This window comes from Dermacentor andersoni, chromosome 4 (assembly GCF_023375885.2).
Source record: "Dermacentor andersoni chromosome 4, qqDerAnde1_hic_scaffold, whole genome shotgun sequence".
NCBI classification, from domain to species: Eukaryota; Metazoa; Arthropoda; class Arachnida; order Ixodida; family Ixodidae; genus Dermacentor; species Dermacentor andersoni.
Window position 1 is genome coordinate 120,349,243 of NC_092817.1, and position 20,398 is coordinate 120,369,640.

The 20,398-nt window shown below is 44.5% G+C and overlaps 1 protein-coding gene across 3 annotated transcripts in view; it reads right to left on the reverse strand.

The window, feature by feature from the left end:
- LOC126537548 (DNA damage-regulated autophagy modulator protein 1-like) overlaps positions 1–20,398 on the reverse strand; it is a 78,206-nt gene that overhangs the window by 43,530 nt on the left and 14,278 nt on the right. For all 3 annotated transcript variants that reach the window (XM_050184653.3, XM_055074356.2, XM_050184652.3), the window contains one exon: positions 5,498–5,659. In XM_050184653.3, the coding sequence (XP_050040610.1) occupies positions 5,498–5,628 (131 nt within the window). In that variant the 5' untranslated portion in view covers positions 5,629–5,659. The remainder of the gene's footprint in view (positions 1–5,497; positions 5,660–20,398) is intronic.

The following is a 20,398-nucleotide window of genomic DNA, read 5'->3' on the forward strand; positions in this document are numbered from 1 at the left end:
ATAAAGCAATTGCTCTTAGCAGCTCTGATATATATATATATATAATAAAGGGACATTTAGACATCCACCCAAACGTAGCTAAGTGCTACAAAGGCAAACGAAAACCATTCGAGTGCTTCGAAAGAAAAGCTTCGCAGTCGCAGAAAAATTCGTGCTGGGTCCCGCACTAGAACCCGGGACCATATATATATATATATATATATATATATATATATATATATATATATATATATATATATATATATGCACTTCGTTTTGTCTACTGCAAATGGGGATTCGCCAGCGAATCTTTCCATTCTTTACAATGCGCTTTGCATTACTTTTCGAGAAAATGACTTCCTCTTGTTTGGAGTTTTAATGAAAGAGCTGTCGCTACATTTCTTTTGGTTTGTGCTTCTTTACCATGGCTTTATTGCGCGATCTGCACGTTATTGCCGCCTGCATCCTGATAGCAACAAATTACAGCAAATCCAAGAAGAGAGAGATTTAACTGCAGCTCGGTCGCATCACTTCAAATCATCATCATCATTATCAACATCATCATCATCATCCTGGTTACGCCCACTGCAGGGCAAGGCCTCTCCCATACTTCTCCAACTACCCCGGTCATGTACCAATTGTGGCCACGTTGTCCCCTGCAAACTTCTTAATCTCATGCGCCCACCTAACTTTCTGCCGCCCCCTGCTACGCTTCCCTTCCCTTGGAAACCAGTCCGTAACACTTAATGACCATAGGTTATCTTGCCTCCTCATTACATGTCCTGCCCATGCCCATTTCTTTTTCTTGATTTCAACTAAAACGTCATTTACCCGCGTTTGTTCCCTCACCCAATCTGCTCTTTTCTTATCCCTTAACGTTATACCTATCATTCTTCTTTCCATACATAGCTCGTTGCGTCGTCCTCAATTTCAGCAGAACCCTTTTCGTAAGCCTCCAGGTTTCTGCCCCGTAGGTGAGTACTGGTAAGACACAGCTGTTACACACTTTCCTCTTGAGGGATTGTGGCAACCTGCTGTTCATGATTTGAGAATACCTGCCAAACGCACCCCAGCCCATTCTTATTCTTCTGGTTATTTCAGTCTCATGATCCGGATCCGTGGTCACTACCTGCCCTAAGTAGATGTATTCCCTTACCACTTCCAGTGCCTCGCTAGCTATCGTAAACTGCTGTTCTCTTCCGAGACTGTTAAACACTACTTTAGTTTTCTGTAGATTAATTTTCAGACCCACCCTCCTGCTTTGCCTCTCCAGGTCAGTGAGCATACATTGCAATTGGTCTCCTGAGTTACTAAGCCAGGCAATATCATCAGCGAATCGTAAGTTACTAAGGTATTGTCCATTGACGCTTATTCCCAATTCTTCCCAATCCAGGTCTCCGAATACGTCGTGTGAACACGCTCTGAATAGCATTGGAGAGATCGTATCTCCCTGCCTGACGCCTTTCTTTATTGGGATTTTGTTGCTTTCTTTATGGAGGACTACGGTGGCTGTGGAGCCGCTATAGATATCTTTCAGTATTTTTACATACGGCTTGTCTACACCCTGATTTCGTAATGCCTCCATGACCACTGAGGTTTCGACTGAATCAAACGCTTTCTCGTAATCAATGAAAGCTATATATAAGGGTTGGTAATATTCCGCACATTTCTCTATCACCTGATTGATAGTATGAATATGGTCGATTGTTGAGTAGTCTTTACGGAATCCTGCCTGATCCTTTGGTTGACAGAAGTCTAAGGTGTTCCTGATTCTATTTGCGATTACCTTAGTAAATACTTTGTAGGCAACGGAGAGTAAGCTGATCAGTCTATGATTTTTCAAGTCTTTGGCGTCGCTTTTCGTATGGATTAGAATTATGTTTGCGTTCTACCAAGATTCCGGTAAGCTCGAGGTCATGAGGCATTGCGTATACAGGGTGGCCAGTTTCTCTAGAACAATCTGCCCACCATCCTTCAACGAATCTGCTCTTACCTGATCCTCCCCAGCTGTTTCCCCCTTTGCATAGCTCCCAAGGCTTTCTTTACTTCTTCCGGCGTTACTTGTGGGATTTCAAATTCCTCTAGACTGTTCTCTCTTCCATTATCGTCGTGGGTGCCACTGGTACTGTATAAATATCTATAGAACTCCTCATCCACTTGAACTATCTCATCCATATTAGTAATGATATTGCCGGCTTTGTCTCTTAACGCATACATCTGATTCTTGCCAATTCCTAGTTTCTTCACTGCTTTTAGGCTTCCTCCGTTCCTGAGAGCATGTTCAATTCTATCCATATTATACTTCCTTATGTCAGCTGTCTTGCGCTTGTTGATTAACGTGGAAAGTTCTGCCAGTTCTATTCTAGCTGTAGGGTTAGAGGCTTTCATAAAAATATCACTTCAAATAGGCCCTTCCTAATTGGTGGAGCTCGCCTGATGATGAATTGCAAGGAGCCGCTTACACTGTTCAATTATAGCCTATTCATGGTTCTTGCACAGGAAACACGGAAAACATTTGATTTCTCCGCTTCGCAGTCACTATAGCGCGCCGGAAGTGGTACGCTACTAGACAGCGCCCAAGGCCTCACTGCCAATTTATGCACAAAAGGAGGTGACGGTCAAGATGCAGGATGAACGACCCCGCAGCGGTGGCTTGGGGGCGTTCTGTTTATGGACGCTGCATTGCTGGCCCGTCCAGAGCGGGTGCATTCCTTTGCAAGTGGAATACTAATAAACGAAGGTTTACTGGAATTCGGGCACACGGTTAGGATCACAGTGTGATCCAGGTGAGCCCAAAGCCCTTCAGCAGAGCGTGTTTTGGCGGAAATGTTGCTTTGGTCATTCGGCACGGTATACATAGGTCAGTGGCTACGGCACTGCGCTGCAGCTGAGCACAAGATCGCGGTTCCGATCACGGTTGTGCTGGACGTATTTCGATGGCAGCAGATCTGGTGCAAAAAAAAAAACAAAACAAAAAAAACACACGCACGCAAAAAGAAGCTCGTGTACCGTGACTTTGATGCGCGTTAAAGACCACCAGCTGGTCAGAATTAATCCGGAGTCCCCCATCTACGGTGCGCCTCATAATCAGGTCGTAGTCTTGGCCCGTAAAACCCCTACCTTTAATTAAATTACTCTTAGTTTGTCTAAATGCGGAGAGCCACGACTGCGGCGATATGTCTATATTCGTTCTTATATATGTTAGGAAAAGCTTCGCAAACCCGGTAAAATGCCGCTTGGTAACTGCCTTCCCTGTTGTCGATGTTGATACCATCGCACCGCAGCTTCCATGCGGGCACACTAGAAAAAGAAATAACGTGTTTGAACTGCCGTGTCCCCGACAGGTACGTTCACAGGCGAAAACATATGCAATCGCTGGTCTGAGGAAAGTGGCAGTTATATATATATATATTTATAATGCTTCCCACGAGCCCTCTGTGGCTCGAGTGGCATTCACGCTTCTTAGCAGCCATCTATTTGCATCGCGTCGCATCAAGGCCGCCCACTTTGTATCTGAATCTGTTTGCCGGCTGGCCAGCCGTTCTAGGAAGCGTTCACCAGCCCGGTCCCAAGACGCGTCCCACGCTTCGCGTTTCGCTGAATATTTTCGACTGAGCTGTGTTTTTGTCGTTCTCCGCGCGGCCCGAGACTACGTGCCAACGCGTAGCAGGCTGAAGAATTCCTGTCGGCGCGTTGCCTGTGCTGACAGAACGCTGATATTTAGCAAGGTATTCAGGATTCCATTTCTCAGGCATCTAAGGGCAAAACTGCGAATCTTTTCGCTGGTAAGCGATGTTTGCCACAAGCGTTGCGTTATTGTGAGCACTCCATTTTGTCTAATGGCCATCATGTACCGTGTGTCAGAGTGCGTCAAACTTCCCTTCAAGAAACTTTTTTTCTCTCGCGCCTTCATGTGGTTATAACATGGAATACAGTGAATTGAAATTGAATTGGAAGTGCGTCGATCCGTATGGAAGCAGGCGACCATGTGGTCCGAAATAACAGGCGGAGAGGTCCCAAACACGCGACACGGGGACCTTGTTCGTGCAGTTCGCGTGGCCAATCAGCAGCAGCTAATTATTTTTCTAAGTTACTTACTGATTCCTATTTGGCCGACAGACATTATTGGAGGTAGGTGCGCTATTTACATCCTCAGAAGCAACATTGTCATGAAACGATTAATGATTAGAAGTAAACCTGAGATGAGACAGAAAAGGGTCTTGAAAGAAAGATTATTGTGTACGCGTGCAGTCATAGTGCAACCAACCGACATACACCACAACCAACAGCCAACATACACCAAATTATTTGTATTGCGTGTAGAAAACTGTATATTCGAGTGCTTGTTCCGCAATAATGTCCACTAATCAAAGGACAAATTGATACTCAAATGTGTTCACGTGGAATTCGTTACTCCTGTCTTTTCTAGGTTACATGCGGTGAGGTATTCTTGTATGAGTCTTTTCACTGACGCCTCTTTTATGGTGCAGCTGATGGTTTCCAATTGCACTAAAATTCACGATAACCTCCGTCCACCCCGCCATCTTTTACTAATTCGAACGCATACCTCAAATATACCCTGTGACACAAAGCGCCATTGCACCTCATCAAACTTTACGAGGCTGTGACTATTTGAACCAACAACCTCCACATTGTCAGATGCTAGGAAATTGTGGTTTCGGTCGAAATTCTACATCATGGTGCATCTACTTCCAAAGTGATGTCGGAGTCATTTTATTTTGTTAATAGTCTCGGCATGAGTCGCCGCTTCTATATCCACCCCGACTAATATTCAAAAGCATCTGCAATCGTAGCACTACGCCCACGTGACACAGCATATGTAGATTATTTTAGCACTGAAAGGCTGTCAGAGGGTGAATTCAGTTCCACTGCGTACGAACAAGGACTTAGACAAGCTCCATTTTTCAGAGACGTATATATTTTCTTCTCGTGCAGTGACGATTCCCAGCGAATTGACGCTGAAAAAGTAAGTATACATGTGTCTATGTTAAGATAGTCGGATTTTATTAAGACAACAAGTGTACAATCATAACATTCTACCGGTACTAGCATATGCGGGAGAAACTTGGAGGTTAACAATGATTGAGGTAAGGACCTCGCAACGAACGCGAGAAAGGTTAGGCGTAACCTCAACAGAGAGGAAGACAGCCGTGTGGATAAGAAAGTAATGAAGGAGCAGCCGATTTTCCAGCTGGCACTAAGAAGAAGAAATAGAGCTGGGCAGGCCGTGCAATGCGTAGAGCAGATAGTTAGTGGTCTGTTAGGGTTACAAAATGGCTGCCAAGGGAAGGTAAGCGCACTCGACGACGACGGAGAATTAGATGGTGCGATGGAATCAGAAAATTTTCAAGGCACAAGAAGGTGTCAGCTGGCGCAAGCCAGGGGTGATTGAAGATCACTGAGAGATGCCTTCATCCTGCACTGGGCATAAATAGTATAGTCACCATGATGATGATGATGATAATGATGATAATGATGAACAAGAAAAAGCACTCACCTGATGTACGGTAGCCACGGATCAACGTCGCCTTTGCTGACGGCTATGGCGTAGCTCGTGACAATACCAACCACGCCAACGAAGGCGCCGAAATACGGGATGTAGTGGAGCTTTGTGATCACGATCTCCATGCTTGTTCTCCGCTTGGGCTTACGGTATCTCCTGAGGAATAAAATATCTAGTTGAATTCTGACAGCACCGCGAGCAAATCCACATGTTGACACACGCAGGTCCCAAAGGGCTTCCGGCTAAGCCCTCTGGAATACCACCAGCTACAATAGCCGAAAAATGCGTAGATCTCTCAAGCTGGCACCAGCTTTGCTGTAGAGTTAGAATGCTTGACAAACGAATTTTACTGCTAAGTACAACTAGAGAGTCAGATACATGTGCTCGACGCATGGGGCACGTTCCTCATATCTGAACGCATCAAGAACATACTGTTTGTAACGCAGACTTCAACAAAAAAAAAAATCACGTCCTCATCTAACCCCTATTAACCCCTTATAAGTAAACGTAAATATTTAACCATGAATCTCACCGTTATCGATACATCTGGAATTGGCCTGCTCATTGAGTATTTAAAATATCAGTCATCCCCGGTTACGATTCTATAAGCACTATTCTTTATTAAAAAAAGCCTCTACTTACACTTCGGTTATATTAGCCAAATTTTTCTAAGAAATCATGGACACAATGAAAACTCAGGAAGGTAGTTCCAATCCACAAGCCAGGTACTAAATCTTCTCCTGCTGAACATAGATCTAGCGCTCTTAACAGTGTCTGTTGCAAAATGATACATGATATGAGCACATGATATGTATAGCACTTGAGCACATGATATGTAGCAAGCTTGTTAATTATATCGATACCGGTTCATTTTTCTCCTCAGCACAGCATGGCTTCCGTAGAATATATTCACCTGAAACACAACTAAGCTTCTTTAAGCAGAAAGTTCAATGTGCTAGGATTTTTTATTGACTGAGAATTGAAATCGGCTGACGCGGCGGTAGAACAGAACAGAGTCCTAGCACGAGCGGCGAACCCGTACCTATAGCGCTGGTGATGATGATAGGCCAGTGTTCGTCGTCTTCGCTACAATTACTCCCGGGAACTAAAAGGGAGCTGTCCTGGGGACCTAAGAGCTCACCACAATGAGTGAGTCGTAGTACGTCTTGAGGCACCGCACGTGAACGATATGGCGTCCCCGACGGCGCAGCTCCGGAGACGGTGCGACTGCTTCGATAACACAGTTCACGCGAGACGTGCACTCGACGATGCGGCAAGGGCCTTCATACTTGGGCATCAGTTTAGGCAAGTCTTCATTGCCGACTGAATTGATTTCTCTAAAGCAGTTGATAAAGTTTGTCACAAGCTGTACAAACTGAGCCTTCTCAATCTAGACTGTTACCTCCTGAAATGGATCGAATGCTTCTTAACCAATCTTCAACACCTCGTCATTGATAATGGTCGTCGCTCTTGTTTCGCTAAAGCGTATTCAAGTGTAGCAGAATGTTCGGTACAGGTCTTCTTTCGTTTGTTATTTATTTTAACGATCTTCCTTCAGCAATATCCTCCAATATTCATCTATTTGCCCGTTATTTACGTGATATAATCAACCCTGATGAGCGCAGTGCAATCACACTGCACTGCGCTCTTAATACCATTTTTAGCTGGTGTAACAAATGTTTAATGAAACTTAACACTATCAAATGCAAAGTAACGAGAATGTCTCCAGCGACTAATGCCTTACCTAGATATTGCATGAATAACAGCTCTCTTGAATCTGTTGGCAACTACAAGTACTTTGCCGTTTACATTGCGACTAAACTGTCCTGGGCTGTTTATACCGATTACATAATAAACAATGCTAACCGGAAGGCAGCTCACTCGAGCCGAAATTTTCATTCCGTTCCATCCACTCTAAAGATACTGCTCTATACGACACTAATACGGCCAAAATTAGAATATACTTCGGCAGTTTGCGATTCATCTCAAGCTAATCTAACTACTGGTCTTGAACTTATTCAAAATATTATTGTTCGTTTCTTCCTTTCTAAGCACAATAGAACACTAAGCATAAGCATTATGATAATTAACCTCAACTTGCCGTTATTAGTGTCACGGCGCAAAATAACTCCGCTTAACCTGTATTTCACAAGTTCCACCATTATCCTGTACTACGAAATGATCTAGTTTCTCAACAGGTCTCTTTTTCATGTAATGGTAGGCCTTATGTTAAGCCAAACAAAGTTTTGCAATCATTTCTGCCGCGCACATCTCTAGGATGAAAACCACCTCCCTGTGGACATTGTGCCTATCACTGATAAACAATGCCTTTAAACAAGCATCAGCTAGCATTGTACAAATAGCAGCTAGTTGTGCTCACCCAACCTAGCTTGGTTTTTAGTTATGTCTTACCTGATTTTATGTTCACTCTAGTTAGTGCTTCATCTAACATTGTACAATCAGCAGCAATTATTGTTCGTTTTATATATTGTAACCTAGGGCACTCGTGTAACCGTTTCGTAATTGTTCACAACCACTCCACTTAGCAATTCCTCGGGTCTAAGGGTATCATAAGCAAAAAAATAAATAAATAAATAAATAAATAAATAAATAAATGTGCCTATAGTAAACTATGGAACAAAATACCAGAATACACATGTTTTCTTAGCTAACATTACTGTCAAAATGCATGACTGGAAGTTTTGTGGGGTTATATGAAAAAAAAAAAAAAGGTGCTGTCACAGCACGGACAAAAGGATCTCATGAGAGATGCGAAAAAAAAAAAGCGCCTGCTTTGCCCTACGCCACCTATTTGCAGCGCGGCTCATCCGCTTACATCGAAAGTAGAGCTAGGTGTCGATAAATACATTTTTGGTCCATCTGACCAGCAGCGTGTAAAGGTTTATTTGCGCATACGCATACGTGGGATGCGTTGATTTCTATACGAGCAGCCCAAGTAGGAGAACAATCGCGCGCTCGTGTGATACGAAGACGAGGTGATGTCTGCATACGTAACAGCTACCTTCATATAGGAAGTACGGATGAGGTGCCCGGCTCTCCCTCTTCTCTCTCTCTGTCACGCACGCGCACACACAAACACAAGAACGCGCGCTGGCTGCCCGCTCTCGCAAATTATCAATCTTGACATGATAAATTTTATTGAGCGGTGTCCATAAGATCTCGCTAGAAAGCTAGAACGGTGGCGGGCCCGTGCACAAAACAAAGAAAGAGCACTAACACAGCAACCGCTATAGATCCAAGGTACCGGGCCGAATACTGTGTTCCCATGGCGCCATTGTGGTTTCCGCTAGTAACTAGTATTTTCTCTCAACCCAGCAACCAAAGCACACATAACGTTTTCTTTGCATCGTAGTGCACCATACCCGCGCTCTGTAGAGAAATGCGAACGCCTACAAACTCGTTACAAGTCAGAGGGATGACGCGCGACCACTCTGGTATGTTTGAATATACCAATGCGATCATTTTATACATGTGGCTGCCCCGCGGCGAAAAGTGATTATGCTAGCACGTTTTATTTTTAGCAAAAATTTCTAACAAATTTCTTTGTTCATGCGACTTCGCCAAGTAATTTGAAACGAATGAATACGAGGCACACTCAAAGTCACGAAAGTTTGGCACAGAACGAAGAAGGAAGGCGAAGATCGTTCGGCTCCGTAAATCCCGTTACAGGCAAGTTGCACGTAACGGGATTTTTTCGGCGGTTCATTTCATTTTCTATACTATTTGCCCTTGGTTATAGGCTCTTACGAAGCCATGCCCCCCATTGCTACCGGTTTTGGTTATTCAGTGGAATGGATACATAGAATCGGAGGTAATTATCCTTACGAAACTCAGGCCTTGACTTCGCTGGCGTGCCTGCGTTACTTGCTGAAGAAAATAATTACTTCGAGGGCAGCGTCGGCGTTTTTCGTTCAGCTTCTCATTGCCTTCAGTTGCATGCCTCGGCAAGTTAGGAAAATGACGCTTTTGGCCGCATCTTTCCAGGCTTAGGCGCGTCTTCTAGAGACGCGAGCGAAGATGTCCACACCCGCTTCATTTGTTCTGCCAGTTTTCGCAATCTCGTTGTCATCGACTGAATCGCGGGGAAATCCTTGTCCATGCCAGCTTTTGGAAACAAACTAGAATCCTCCGTTTCGCGCTTGTCACTTTTCGATCAGCTGCCTAGTGGGAAGAATGATTGATTTGTTCGACAGGTTCGAGTTCCACCTGGATGCTGACGCTTTGAAAGGATCGCTGAGCCGATGAAGCAGGACGACGGCGTTCGCTCGCGAACCTCCATGCACGACTCAAGGACAACAACGGCGTCACCACTGACGTCAGAAAACCGACAAACTGTGTACGCCGGTTCTTTGACACAGAACACCTGGCAGAAATGCCTAATGCGACCGCAAGTCATGAATCCAGATTAAGGTTTGGAAATTGTAAGGAAGAACGCCAGTCTCCGTGAATAGTATGAGCACGTATAACGGGACAACATCGGGCTCTCGGTTAACCAGAACAACAAACCACCGGAATGCCCCGCGATTTTGCAGAAATTCCGCATTCGCCTTGTCTGGTCGCCGCTGCTGAAGTTTGCCTTTCGTCTGGCTTTAACTAATGGTTCCATGTCGTGGGCGAACAGGACTGCCAAGGCATACTCCCGGAGTGCTCCCGCGAGATTGTTCGCGCTATCTCCGGTGTTGCCACTTATACTGGCGCAAGGCAACTTCTCGTGGACGTTCTGAAACATGCATTCCTAAACCTGGCATTTCTGCCGAAGCAGCAGATGGTGTTAGATAATCCATCTTCAGCCAGCTAGGCCTCGTTCCTGCACAGAGAGTTTCTTCTTTTTTTTGATGACTTCCTTCCACTTCGCACCGTCAATCATTTACTCCTTCCTGACTTTCCTCTTCTGGAGACGCTCTTGAATGATGTCTTCTCGGGCATTTTCCGGCCCATGCTCTTCTCCTCCTGCCAGCAGTATGAATTACTGCTTGCTTTTAGATGCAGCTCTCGCCGTTTCCCCATTACGGAGCCGAACAATCTCCGCCTTCCTCCTTCGTTCCGTGCAAAGTGTTCGTGACTTTGAGTGTGCCTCGTATTCATCTGTTCAAGCTCGTTGATATGAATGTACTGTTGCTAGACGCATTCTTCTCGTCACGGCCACTTGAGCCGTCTGCACCTTCTGCTCATTTATTCACCGGCAACATTCGCGTCCCTTGCAGTGTTAACTGGTAGTACCACAAAAATCTGGGATACATCAGCCACGAAGAATCCGTGATCTATCAACGACGAAAACGTTTCCGTTAAAAACTGACCTCATGTCTATTTTACCACTTGTAAATTTACCTTTGCTTAAAGACAAGTTACACACATGCTTAGACGGCAGTTCTGTAGAGGTACTGGACCATAACTGCAATAGTTAGGATTCAGCGCTTTCGTTGTGTATTTTCTCGAAATTTGGCGCATTTCCGCCCGGACATTTCTTTTTTGTTTTTTTCTTGATATATATATTTTTTGTAGGGGTGTGGGACTAGTCAAAATTACGAATCCGAATCGGATTCTCCATTTGTGCGATTCATGTTCAATTGAAATGTCACGATTCAACGTTATCGAGTATTCATTTCTCCCAAATACTATCAAGGATAACAAGAGTTGTTGCAGTCTACACGGAAAAAGACCAATGTACATGGAGACATCCAAATAATATCGCTGCTAAGGATCCGCGGTAGCTACGCAGAGGAAACAGTTGTGGAATGAACATATTGAGCAGGTCGCTTCTGCGCAACAGTTTCGAGTCGTTAAATTAAGCGTGCCTCGCCTTGTTCACCCAATGAATTCGTTGTTTCATTTTAGGCCCAGCAATTATTGTTTGGCCAATCTCGCCATGTTTGTATTCCTTTAAAACGATGTGCGGTGCTGTAGTACTACAGTTATCTTCCTTCTTCAACGAAAAACAACACTTCTTTGCGGGGATATTGTAACCTTTTGTCTCTTCTTTACCCGTGTCATGGAACACCAGATACGATCACTTTAAGTTGTATATATGTCATTTACAAGTTTCTCAGCTGACTTGACCTCTACGTGACTGAATAGTACGTATAAATGAGATAATGCCATTAAACCATTGTTTTTCTGCCAGAGGGACTCCAAGCAACCTCGATAATTCACATTGTTAAGAAATTAAAGAAATCCGGTATTTGATTCGCTATTCGAATGTCGGGTTTTCTGAAATATTCGTATTCATGTCGGATCAACAGCACGAGCTTGAAACAGGGACAGAGGAGGCAAGACAACATAAGTGCTTCCACTCTCCCTGTCTCAAGTTGATACGCTATTGCTGCGACGTTATGAGTAGCAACAAGCCCAAGTGAATTCGTATTCAATTCCATTAAAAGATGTAGCTCTGCCGACACTCCTAATTTTTCTTAATTTCTTCACTGGCTTTCTATATATTTAGTGGATATCTGGTTCAATAATATTGTCAATGTAATGATATAACGGTAACGCCAATGTGTTCAACTCTTGATTCGTAGCTGCATAAACTAAGCTACATTAAGCCGCAGGACATTGAACGGACTTATGAAAATTTATTTTCCCATCTAAGAGAAAGTCGGGAACATTCTTATGTAAAAGACTTGGTATATTGACATTGACCGGCAGGGCTTTCGCTTCTGTGAAGCGGGTGAACTAGTCAGTCGAAACACGATCCACTTATTTCCGAAAGTTGACGTCGGAAAGGGTCCCAACAAATCCATTCCGATCTGCTGAAATGGTCGAAAAGGAGGCTCGATCGGCTGCAATAATCCCGCTGGACTTGTCGGTGGTGTCTTGCGTCGCTGACATTCTCGCAAGATCCTCATCCGAGCACAAAGTTTTAAGGGCGCTTTGATGGCGAGCGGACTCGTCGCGGCATCTCGCAGAGGCTGTGGTATCTACGGACCGCATTGATTTCAATTCCGAAACTTTTTGATTATAAAGATCACATAAATTTTTTATGTGAAAGGTGCATTGAAATTTCTAAAGTCGTGCTTTACATTTTCAATTCCGGATCTTTGTGAGTTAAATGATCTTATAAACATTTGACGCCAAAGCTGCATTGACTTTTCTAAAGCCACACGTCGGACCATACAACGAGATAAGCCAAATCAACACGCTATCAGACAAGTTGACAAAGCACACAGCGAGGTCCAATGAGACGAAGCGTTGTGATGGTTCATTTGTGCCATCATGCCACAGAAAATAATATCAATATTTTTTTTTTCACCTGCGCCAAAGCATCCATGTCAAGACGCTAAAGCCAGAAAAGGTAACTGTGTTATTTATTTTTTTCTACTTTTACTTTTATATGCGAGGACACATTGAGCCTTTTCAATTTTCTTGTTTTCGCTACCCGCGGACTGCCAGAGCCAGCCAGAGCTCATGCGTTTTTCACGTGTTGCCCTGACAACCACGCGGCGCACTTTGGTGCGCGTTCGTTTTTCTCTGGCCTAGTGGAGTTTGGCCTCGGAGAGTTTTGAACACTTTTTGGCTAGCAGACGACAAAAAGAAGCAATGGCCGCTCGCCGCCACTGTTGTGGGAACTCGACAAATTGCAACGCGTTCGCTTGAGGGCATCACCATCATTTCGATGTTATCGCAACGTCTGCGGAAAGTCTTTTATTTCGCCAGTGTAGCATAACGAGCAGTATGCATATGGTTCTCTGTGGAACAAGCGTCTCAGGTTTTCTTCGATATTCCTTGGGCAGCTATATTAGGCGCCCCAAGTAGGCATTAGAGTGTGGCCAACATGCTTTCCTTGGCGTTTCTTCATTTCGATGCCCCCGTCCCACACACACATATACAGAAAAAAAAAGACATTGTTGCCGGCGCAGCACATTCTCGCATGGTGAAAGTTCGATTTTGTTACTTCTTTTGCGAAAAGTAATGGGCCACAGGACTCTTCAGTTGCCGGATACTCTTACTATATTGTTGCGATAGCAATTATATGGACACTCAAGGCGCATACCTGTAGTCGCCGTCATGTTCCGTATGAGGCCCAAGGGTGATGACATCGGCAGTGCGCGCCGAATGCTGTATGTGCAAGTGAATGTGCAGGGGGGGGGGGGGGGGGGAGGGGTGTAAGCCGAGGATGGTGGGTCAGCCTTGTGTGCGCGACGGAGAAAAGCGGCAAAGAGGCGCGCCGCCTTCCGTCGCGCGCGATCCATCGGGGGAGTGGAGGAGGGTGGGCGGGCCTCAGGATTCTGTGATCTAAAATCATGGAATTTTACGTGCCAAACCACTTTCTCATTATGAGGCACGCCGTAGTGGAGGACTCCGGAAATTGCGACCAGCTGGGGTTCTTTAACGTGCACCTAAATATAAGTAGACGGGTGTTTTCGCATTTCGCCCCCATCGAAATGCGGCTGCCGTGGCCAAGATTCAATCCCGCGATCTCGTGCTCAGCAGCCCAACACCATAGCCACTGAGCAACCACGCCGGGTGTTCTGTGATCTGTGAATCTGTGATTGCGCAACATGTTTATTTGCCGTGTTTGACGTATTATACAGGGTACTTTAGCTAACTTTAGCCAGAGTTTAAAAATATGCTGATACGACGACGCGACCAAATGCATGTTGCTCACTTTGGTACGCAGTGTGTCACACTATTACTGTGCTAAGTTTAATTAGATAATTAGCCAAGATTAATTAAGTAACTTCTGAAACAACGAAGCTAGGAAAAAAATTCCAACGAGAAAGTTGCAGAGTGGTTTGCAAAACGTCCGAATAAATAGTTTCTCTCTTTCTATGCATTAAGGATTAGTGTTTTTCAGCTCACTGCGGATGCCCGCGAAATACAAAAAAACACAACGTGACATGCCCGCTTGCGCATCGTGATTGCACTGCTCCCAAGCATTCCACGCACAAACAGCCATAGGTACGCTGCCGCTTAAGAAGTGACAGGGCAGCGACGCAAGCGTTGGCTGTTTGATTTAAGCTGGCAATCGTTATCTCATGCGCTCGGTAAAGCGACTGACAGACGTGGTGGTGGTGATAGGTGGTGGTTCCAGACAGCGATAAACAGACTATCGTGCATCGGCTGTTAAAGCGCGATCAATTTCGTGATGCCTTTTTCCAACGAGGAAAAAGCAGACATTATCCTTGCCCTAGGAGCTGCAGGCGGACAGAGACGGCAGGCTGCAAGAATATTTCGAAGCTGTCACCCGGGTATGCCACCGAGCTCGATGACAATATTCAACACCTACCAGTCGCTGAAGCATGCCGGCAGCTTCACAAGAAAGAGGCAGAGAGCTTCACTCATAAATAATGAGGTTCGCTCGAATGTATTGTCTGTCATGGCAGCTAATCCACACGCTAGCATGCGCAGCGTGAGCGCACAGCTCAGTAGCTCCTACTCAACTGTGTGGATGATTTTGAAAACAACTGGACTACACCCTTATCACCTGAAGTTGCATCAATGCCTGGAGTCAAGGGATATATAGAGGAAACACGACTTTGCGAATTCGATTTTGATTCAAGAGGAATAGGATTCTGACTTTCTCATTAAGGTTTCTGGACTGACGAGGCGAACTTTTCCCGAAATTGCCAAGTAAATATCGACAACCCACATTGAGCAGTGAGCTAAAGTATCCACAGTGAGCAAAATCCCCACTGGCTAGGAATATCCCGCCACCAATATCAGTGGTCTTTTAACGTTTGGTGCGGAATATATGATAGCACAGTCATTGACCCAATGTTTTTCAACAGCACTCTGACCGGCAAGAGTGAGTTCCTCAAAAGGCCGGTTGAAGACTTCTGCTGCAACATGCCACTAGCCCAGCTTGACGCAATGTGGTATCAGCACGACGGGGCCCCAGCCCACAGCTGCAGTCAAGCACGAGCATGGCTTGATGTTACCTTCTCAGGGCAATGGATAGGGAGAAACGGGCCTGTTCTGTGGCCTGCAACGTCACCCGACCTCAACCCTCTTGACTTCTAGTGTTGGACTGCTGAGCACGAGGTGGCGGGATCGCATTCCGGCCACGGCGACCGCATTTTGATGGGGGCGAAATGCGAAAACACCCGTGTACTTAGATTTAGGTGCATGTTAAAAATCGCCAGATGGTTGAAAATTCCGAAGCGCTCCAATACGACGTGCCTCCTAATCTCAAAGTGGTTTTGACGCGTAACACCCCGTAGTTTAACCCTCTTGACTTTTTCTTATGGGGCTATATTAAGGATCCCGTATACACGACGGAAACGACGACTCCAGAAGCCTTGCAGGAGAATACAACTGAAGACTGCCACAGTATTTCACAGACGGAGCTCAAGGCAGCGACAGCAAGCTTTCTCAGAAGATTCCAGTGTTGTATCGCTGTAGAAGGTGACCTCTTCGAGCGCTTGCTGTGAAAGCGCACGAAAAATAAATGTAAATTCAGTGAAAGACTGCATCTGGTCAGTTAGGATAGTCTTATTCTACCATTTTCAGCCTTCTGAAAACTGAGTTTTTTTATTTACCGATGTTTAATTTGCTTACAGCTATCGCGAAATGACGGACCTATTACTTCCGGCAGCACAAGCGATAACCGCTTTGTCTCCTTAACGCTATAACAAACCATCGCTGGCTCAAATGGCAGAGCCAACGCCTACGTCACTGCCCTGTTGCCTTTTAAGCGGAAGCGCGTTTATGACTGTGCGCGAAACGTTTGGGAGCAGTGCAATCACGCCGCGCAAGCGGGCATGTCACTTGATGTTTTGTATTTCGCAGGCATCATCAGTAAGCTGAAATACACTAATACTTAATATATATATATATATATATATATATATATATATATATATATATATATATATATATATATATATATATATATATATATATAGAAAGACAGAAACTGTTTATTCGGACGTTTTGCAAAGCGCTCTGCAATTTTATAATTAGAATTTCTTTCCTAGCTTCGTTACTTAAGAAGTTGGTTTATTAATCTTTACTAAAAATCTAATTAAGCAAAATACGAAAAATAGCGTGACACACTACATACAAAAGTGAGCAACATGTACTTGGTCGCGTCGTCTTAGAGTGCATCGGCATATTTTTTTACACTGGCTAAAGTTAGCTGAAACACTCTGTATACAGTGGCTTTTGATTACATACGTAGATTTATTGGATATTTATACGTATATTTAAATATCTTGTTGCGAAGTTTTGTGTATACATGCAGTGAACTTTGTTTCCAGAGACACTTTTTCGCTTTTTATCAAGCTTTATCTTCGCATTTGTGTATTCCATTGTACTTCGCATTTCTAATGCATATTTCGCAGAACTGCTGCTTTTTATGTGATCTCTGTTGCGACTACAATTTCGGTGCAATTACAATACACGACCGGTGACAGCTGCTCCTGCGCAGTACATTGGAACGAAGGACAGCGTCACTGAGATTTTCCCCTGGCCGTTGCATATGTACACAAATGTAAACAAGGTTCTTGAATGACAAGGTTTCATTGAAATATTTGTCCTGAACTTGTTCATCTTACGGCCTTTACATTTATCATATCAGCGGTATGCACTGCTTTGCTGGTTTCGCACAGATATATTTCTAAAGTTCGTGTGATATCTTCTTTCTTATTAAACAGATTGTCCTTGGTGTCAGTGCTTGTTGGCTTCTGATGATATGACTATATATATATATATATATATGTAGCTTACCAGCATGTACCGAATCCGTGCTCCTGCGCCCGATGTGAGCAACAATTATTGTGCGTGATGTATATATAAGCAGCTCTTCTTTATTTATGAAGGAAATGGTAGCGTCTAAGAAGCCAGCCTGAACAGGAAGAAGTTTGGTAAATGCGTCGCAGGCCTCTCCTTCGATACATGCCTGTCTGCTCTGCCATACAAGTGGCCATTGCCACGTTTACTTAGACTGCTTACGTCGGTCATTTGAGAGAGGAAACCAACGCAGGAATGACATGCGGCGAAATTGTTATGACTCTTCATGATGGCTGAGGGATCTGCGTGGACTAGCAAGCTCCAGCGTGCTGGTCAGCACAAGGGGAAAAAGGAAGCAAATATTTATTGTCTAGTAAGGATGATGATGGTGACGACGAAGAATTAACATTCACGTGTCACTCTTGAACGTTCAAGCACGGTATACGGTGTCATATAAAATGTTTAAGGTGACCCCCAACGACAAAGCCGCACATTTTGGGTGAAGCGAACGAGCCAGAATAGTGTTCTTGACAGTCGTTTCTGCACAGCTAATACTATAGATGGCAATCGAGTGCCTGCCGCTCTAGTACTTGCACAAAAAAAATAATAATACGAAGAACAGGTGCAAAATACGTTCTGTGCATTCTTACTTTCACTGAAGAGCTCCTTAAAGGAGCGCTAAGGAGAAACGCTAGATAGATTTACACCGATTAAACAATCTGTTGATAATGTAGCTCGCTGATCGATCAATCAATAGTTGTTGGAGAAGGTTTGCTAACTAGGTTTTTATTGCGAGAAATACAACTCAATAGCGGCAAAGTACAGGCCACGGAAGGGAAAAAAACATGTGCTCGATTAGCAATCTCGGTAGTCATTCCCTTTGGCACACCCTCGTGAGGTCGAAGTCCCGTTTACTGCCCAAACTCACACAAACACACTGTCCACACGACCACTCAAGTTGCAGATACGGTGTTCCTGGCTCCCTTCCCTTGGGACTGTGACTTGTCGGTCGGTCCATCTGCTGAGTGCTGCACGGTGAAGCCATCGCTGGTTGATCACTGACTGGAAATTACTTAACGCATTCTTCCCAAACACTGTAATCGTTGTTTTCTAGCTAACAAGTCGATAACCAGATGTGTAAATGAAGGCTTCTCTTCTTTTTTCTTTAGTTTCGCGTTTGAACCATAGCGGTGGTACGTAACTGTGACGTTGTAAGTTATGAGGAACTTTTTTCGTATACTGGCAATTGTGGCAGAGACAACGTTCTCCAAACCTGGCATGTTCATTCCATGGCTCATTTTGGAATAGAATGCAGTCTGGTTTTACCAATATAGAATATGCTTAGGTCTCAGAAGATGTGCTCAGAATCCGTGAGGTCATGGCAGGGTGGCCAAAGGCGACGTCGCAATCGGTCTCTCATTTTTATTTCTTTTCTAGCTATCAAGCTTCCTCTCATGATAGCAGTGACTTCTTTATTTAGGCGATGATCTGCAAATACAGCTCAAGTTTTTTTTTTTTCTCCATAGTATACTTTTAAAGCAGTTCTGCATTAGACAACGGCTATGTCTGCATTGCGGACTTAATGATAGGCGTAAGAACGGGAGGAATGGAGGTTCAGGTTGAGGTGAGGAAGAAACGCATACTTCTGCAGTTCTAATAGGAGCACGGCTCAGTGCCTGTGGTGAGTGGGAAGTGGGAAGAAAGGGGATAGAAGACTGAGCATGGAGTTAGAGGGGGAAAGTGGCTCCCCATGGTGGGTCTTGCTATGGGCTAGAGTCTGCGGGACAGCGAGGTGTCTTCCAGAAAGCCGAGGACTGCCTTCAAGACATGACCTTAGCGGCGAGCGGGGAAGACCAGGTTCGCGATCGTGGAAGCAGCGAGAGCCTGGTGGTTGGCGGGGCGTACGCGAATGCGAAGACGCGCACGTCAAATTAGGTAGACGCTTCCGCATAGCTTTAGCTTTGTAGGTATGAGTCCTATCGTGTTTTTCCTCATGTCTTGGATAACCGCCTCCTGCCCAAGGCTTTCGACAGCGCAGTACAACACGCGAGAGTGTTTTGATTGCCAATTTTGCGCTCGCTTCGAACATTGACATGGTCAAGTAAATGCTCCGTCTTGCCTGGGCGACAGAGCCGGTAATGGACCGTGGGGCAAAGTTATGTGCTGGGGCGTATAGGAGATTTGCTAGAAATCGCGCCGTCATTGACGAGATAATAGCCGTTGCAGTGAACGGCTAAAAAGATACAAGAGGAAAATGCCAGCGGGCCATTTATGTTTATTACGAGGAAAGGAAAGCACGCTCTCGGCTTTAGTAGGTGGAGAAAAAATAAAGGAAATGCCGTGAGATATATTTCACACGTGCCGCACAACTCACGGTCCGTGGATACTGTTTTTCCTCCTCCGCCTCCTTCTTTATTTCTTGTGTCGACGAGAAACTTGCACATTTCCCAAATAATATTACTAAAACCAATGCAAACGACTGTTTTCAGCGATGCACGAAAATGTGCGACCAAAGTAACAGTAAGGTACAACTACAACGCTAAAATTTATAAGCAGTTTTGAAGTATCCCGGTCTCCAGGGCACTGTAAATTGTTCATGTTAATTACTGGGGGCTGTCACATTGCTTGCTGAATGCTGGCCCTAATTTAGCAGCTAGGTGGGAAACCTCTGCGAGATCGAGAGATTCCTTCACTCATGACGACACTTAATGTAGCACTAGTTAGAAGTTTAAATGGACAATAAGAAGCACTCATCAGTTTAGACTCAAAGCTTTTGCTTTGGTAACTTCGCGGTAATACATTGGTTATTACAGGGGAAAACAATAGCCAGATTTTCTTCTTCTTTTTTTAGTTTGGCATTGAAACTCCAGCATCGGAACGTCAGTTTAACTTGACGATCTTTGTGTATCTTCTCGTACTTTGTCTGTTGCAGTTAAGTAAAATTCTTAAAACTTCCTATAGGTGCGGTCATTTGACTCCATTAGAATGCAACGTATTTCTTCTCTGCAGAAAAGAAAAGAAAAGGTGCTATGGGCCGAGCAGACAGCGTCGAAATCCATGACTTCACGGAAAGCCAGTGTGGGAACATCAATATCGCTTTCGTGTTTTTTATGGCTCAATATTAAGCCTCTTCTCTCGGTAAGAGTGGATTTTTTTGTGTATCGTAAAACAATAATTTGCTCATTCTTTTTCTTCGTGCACCATAAA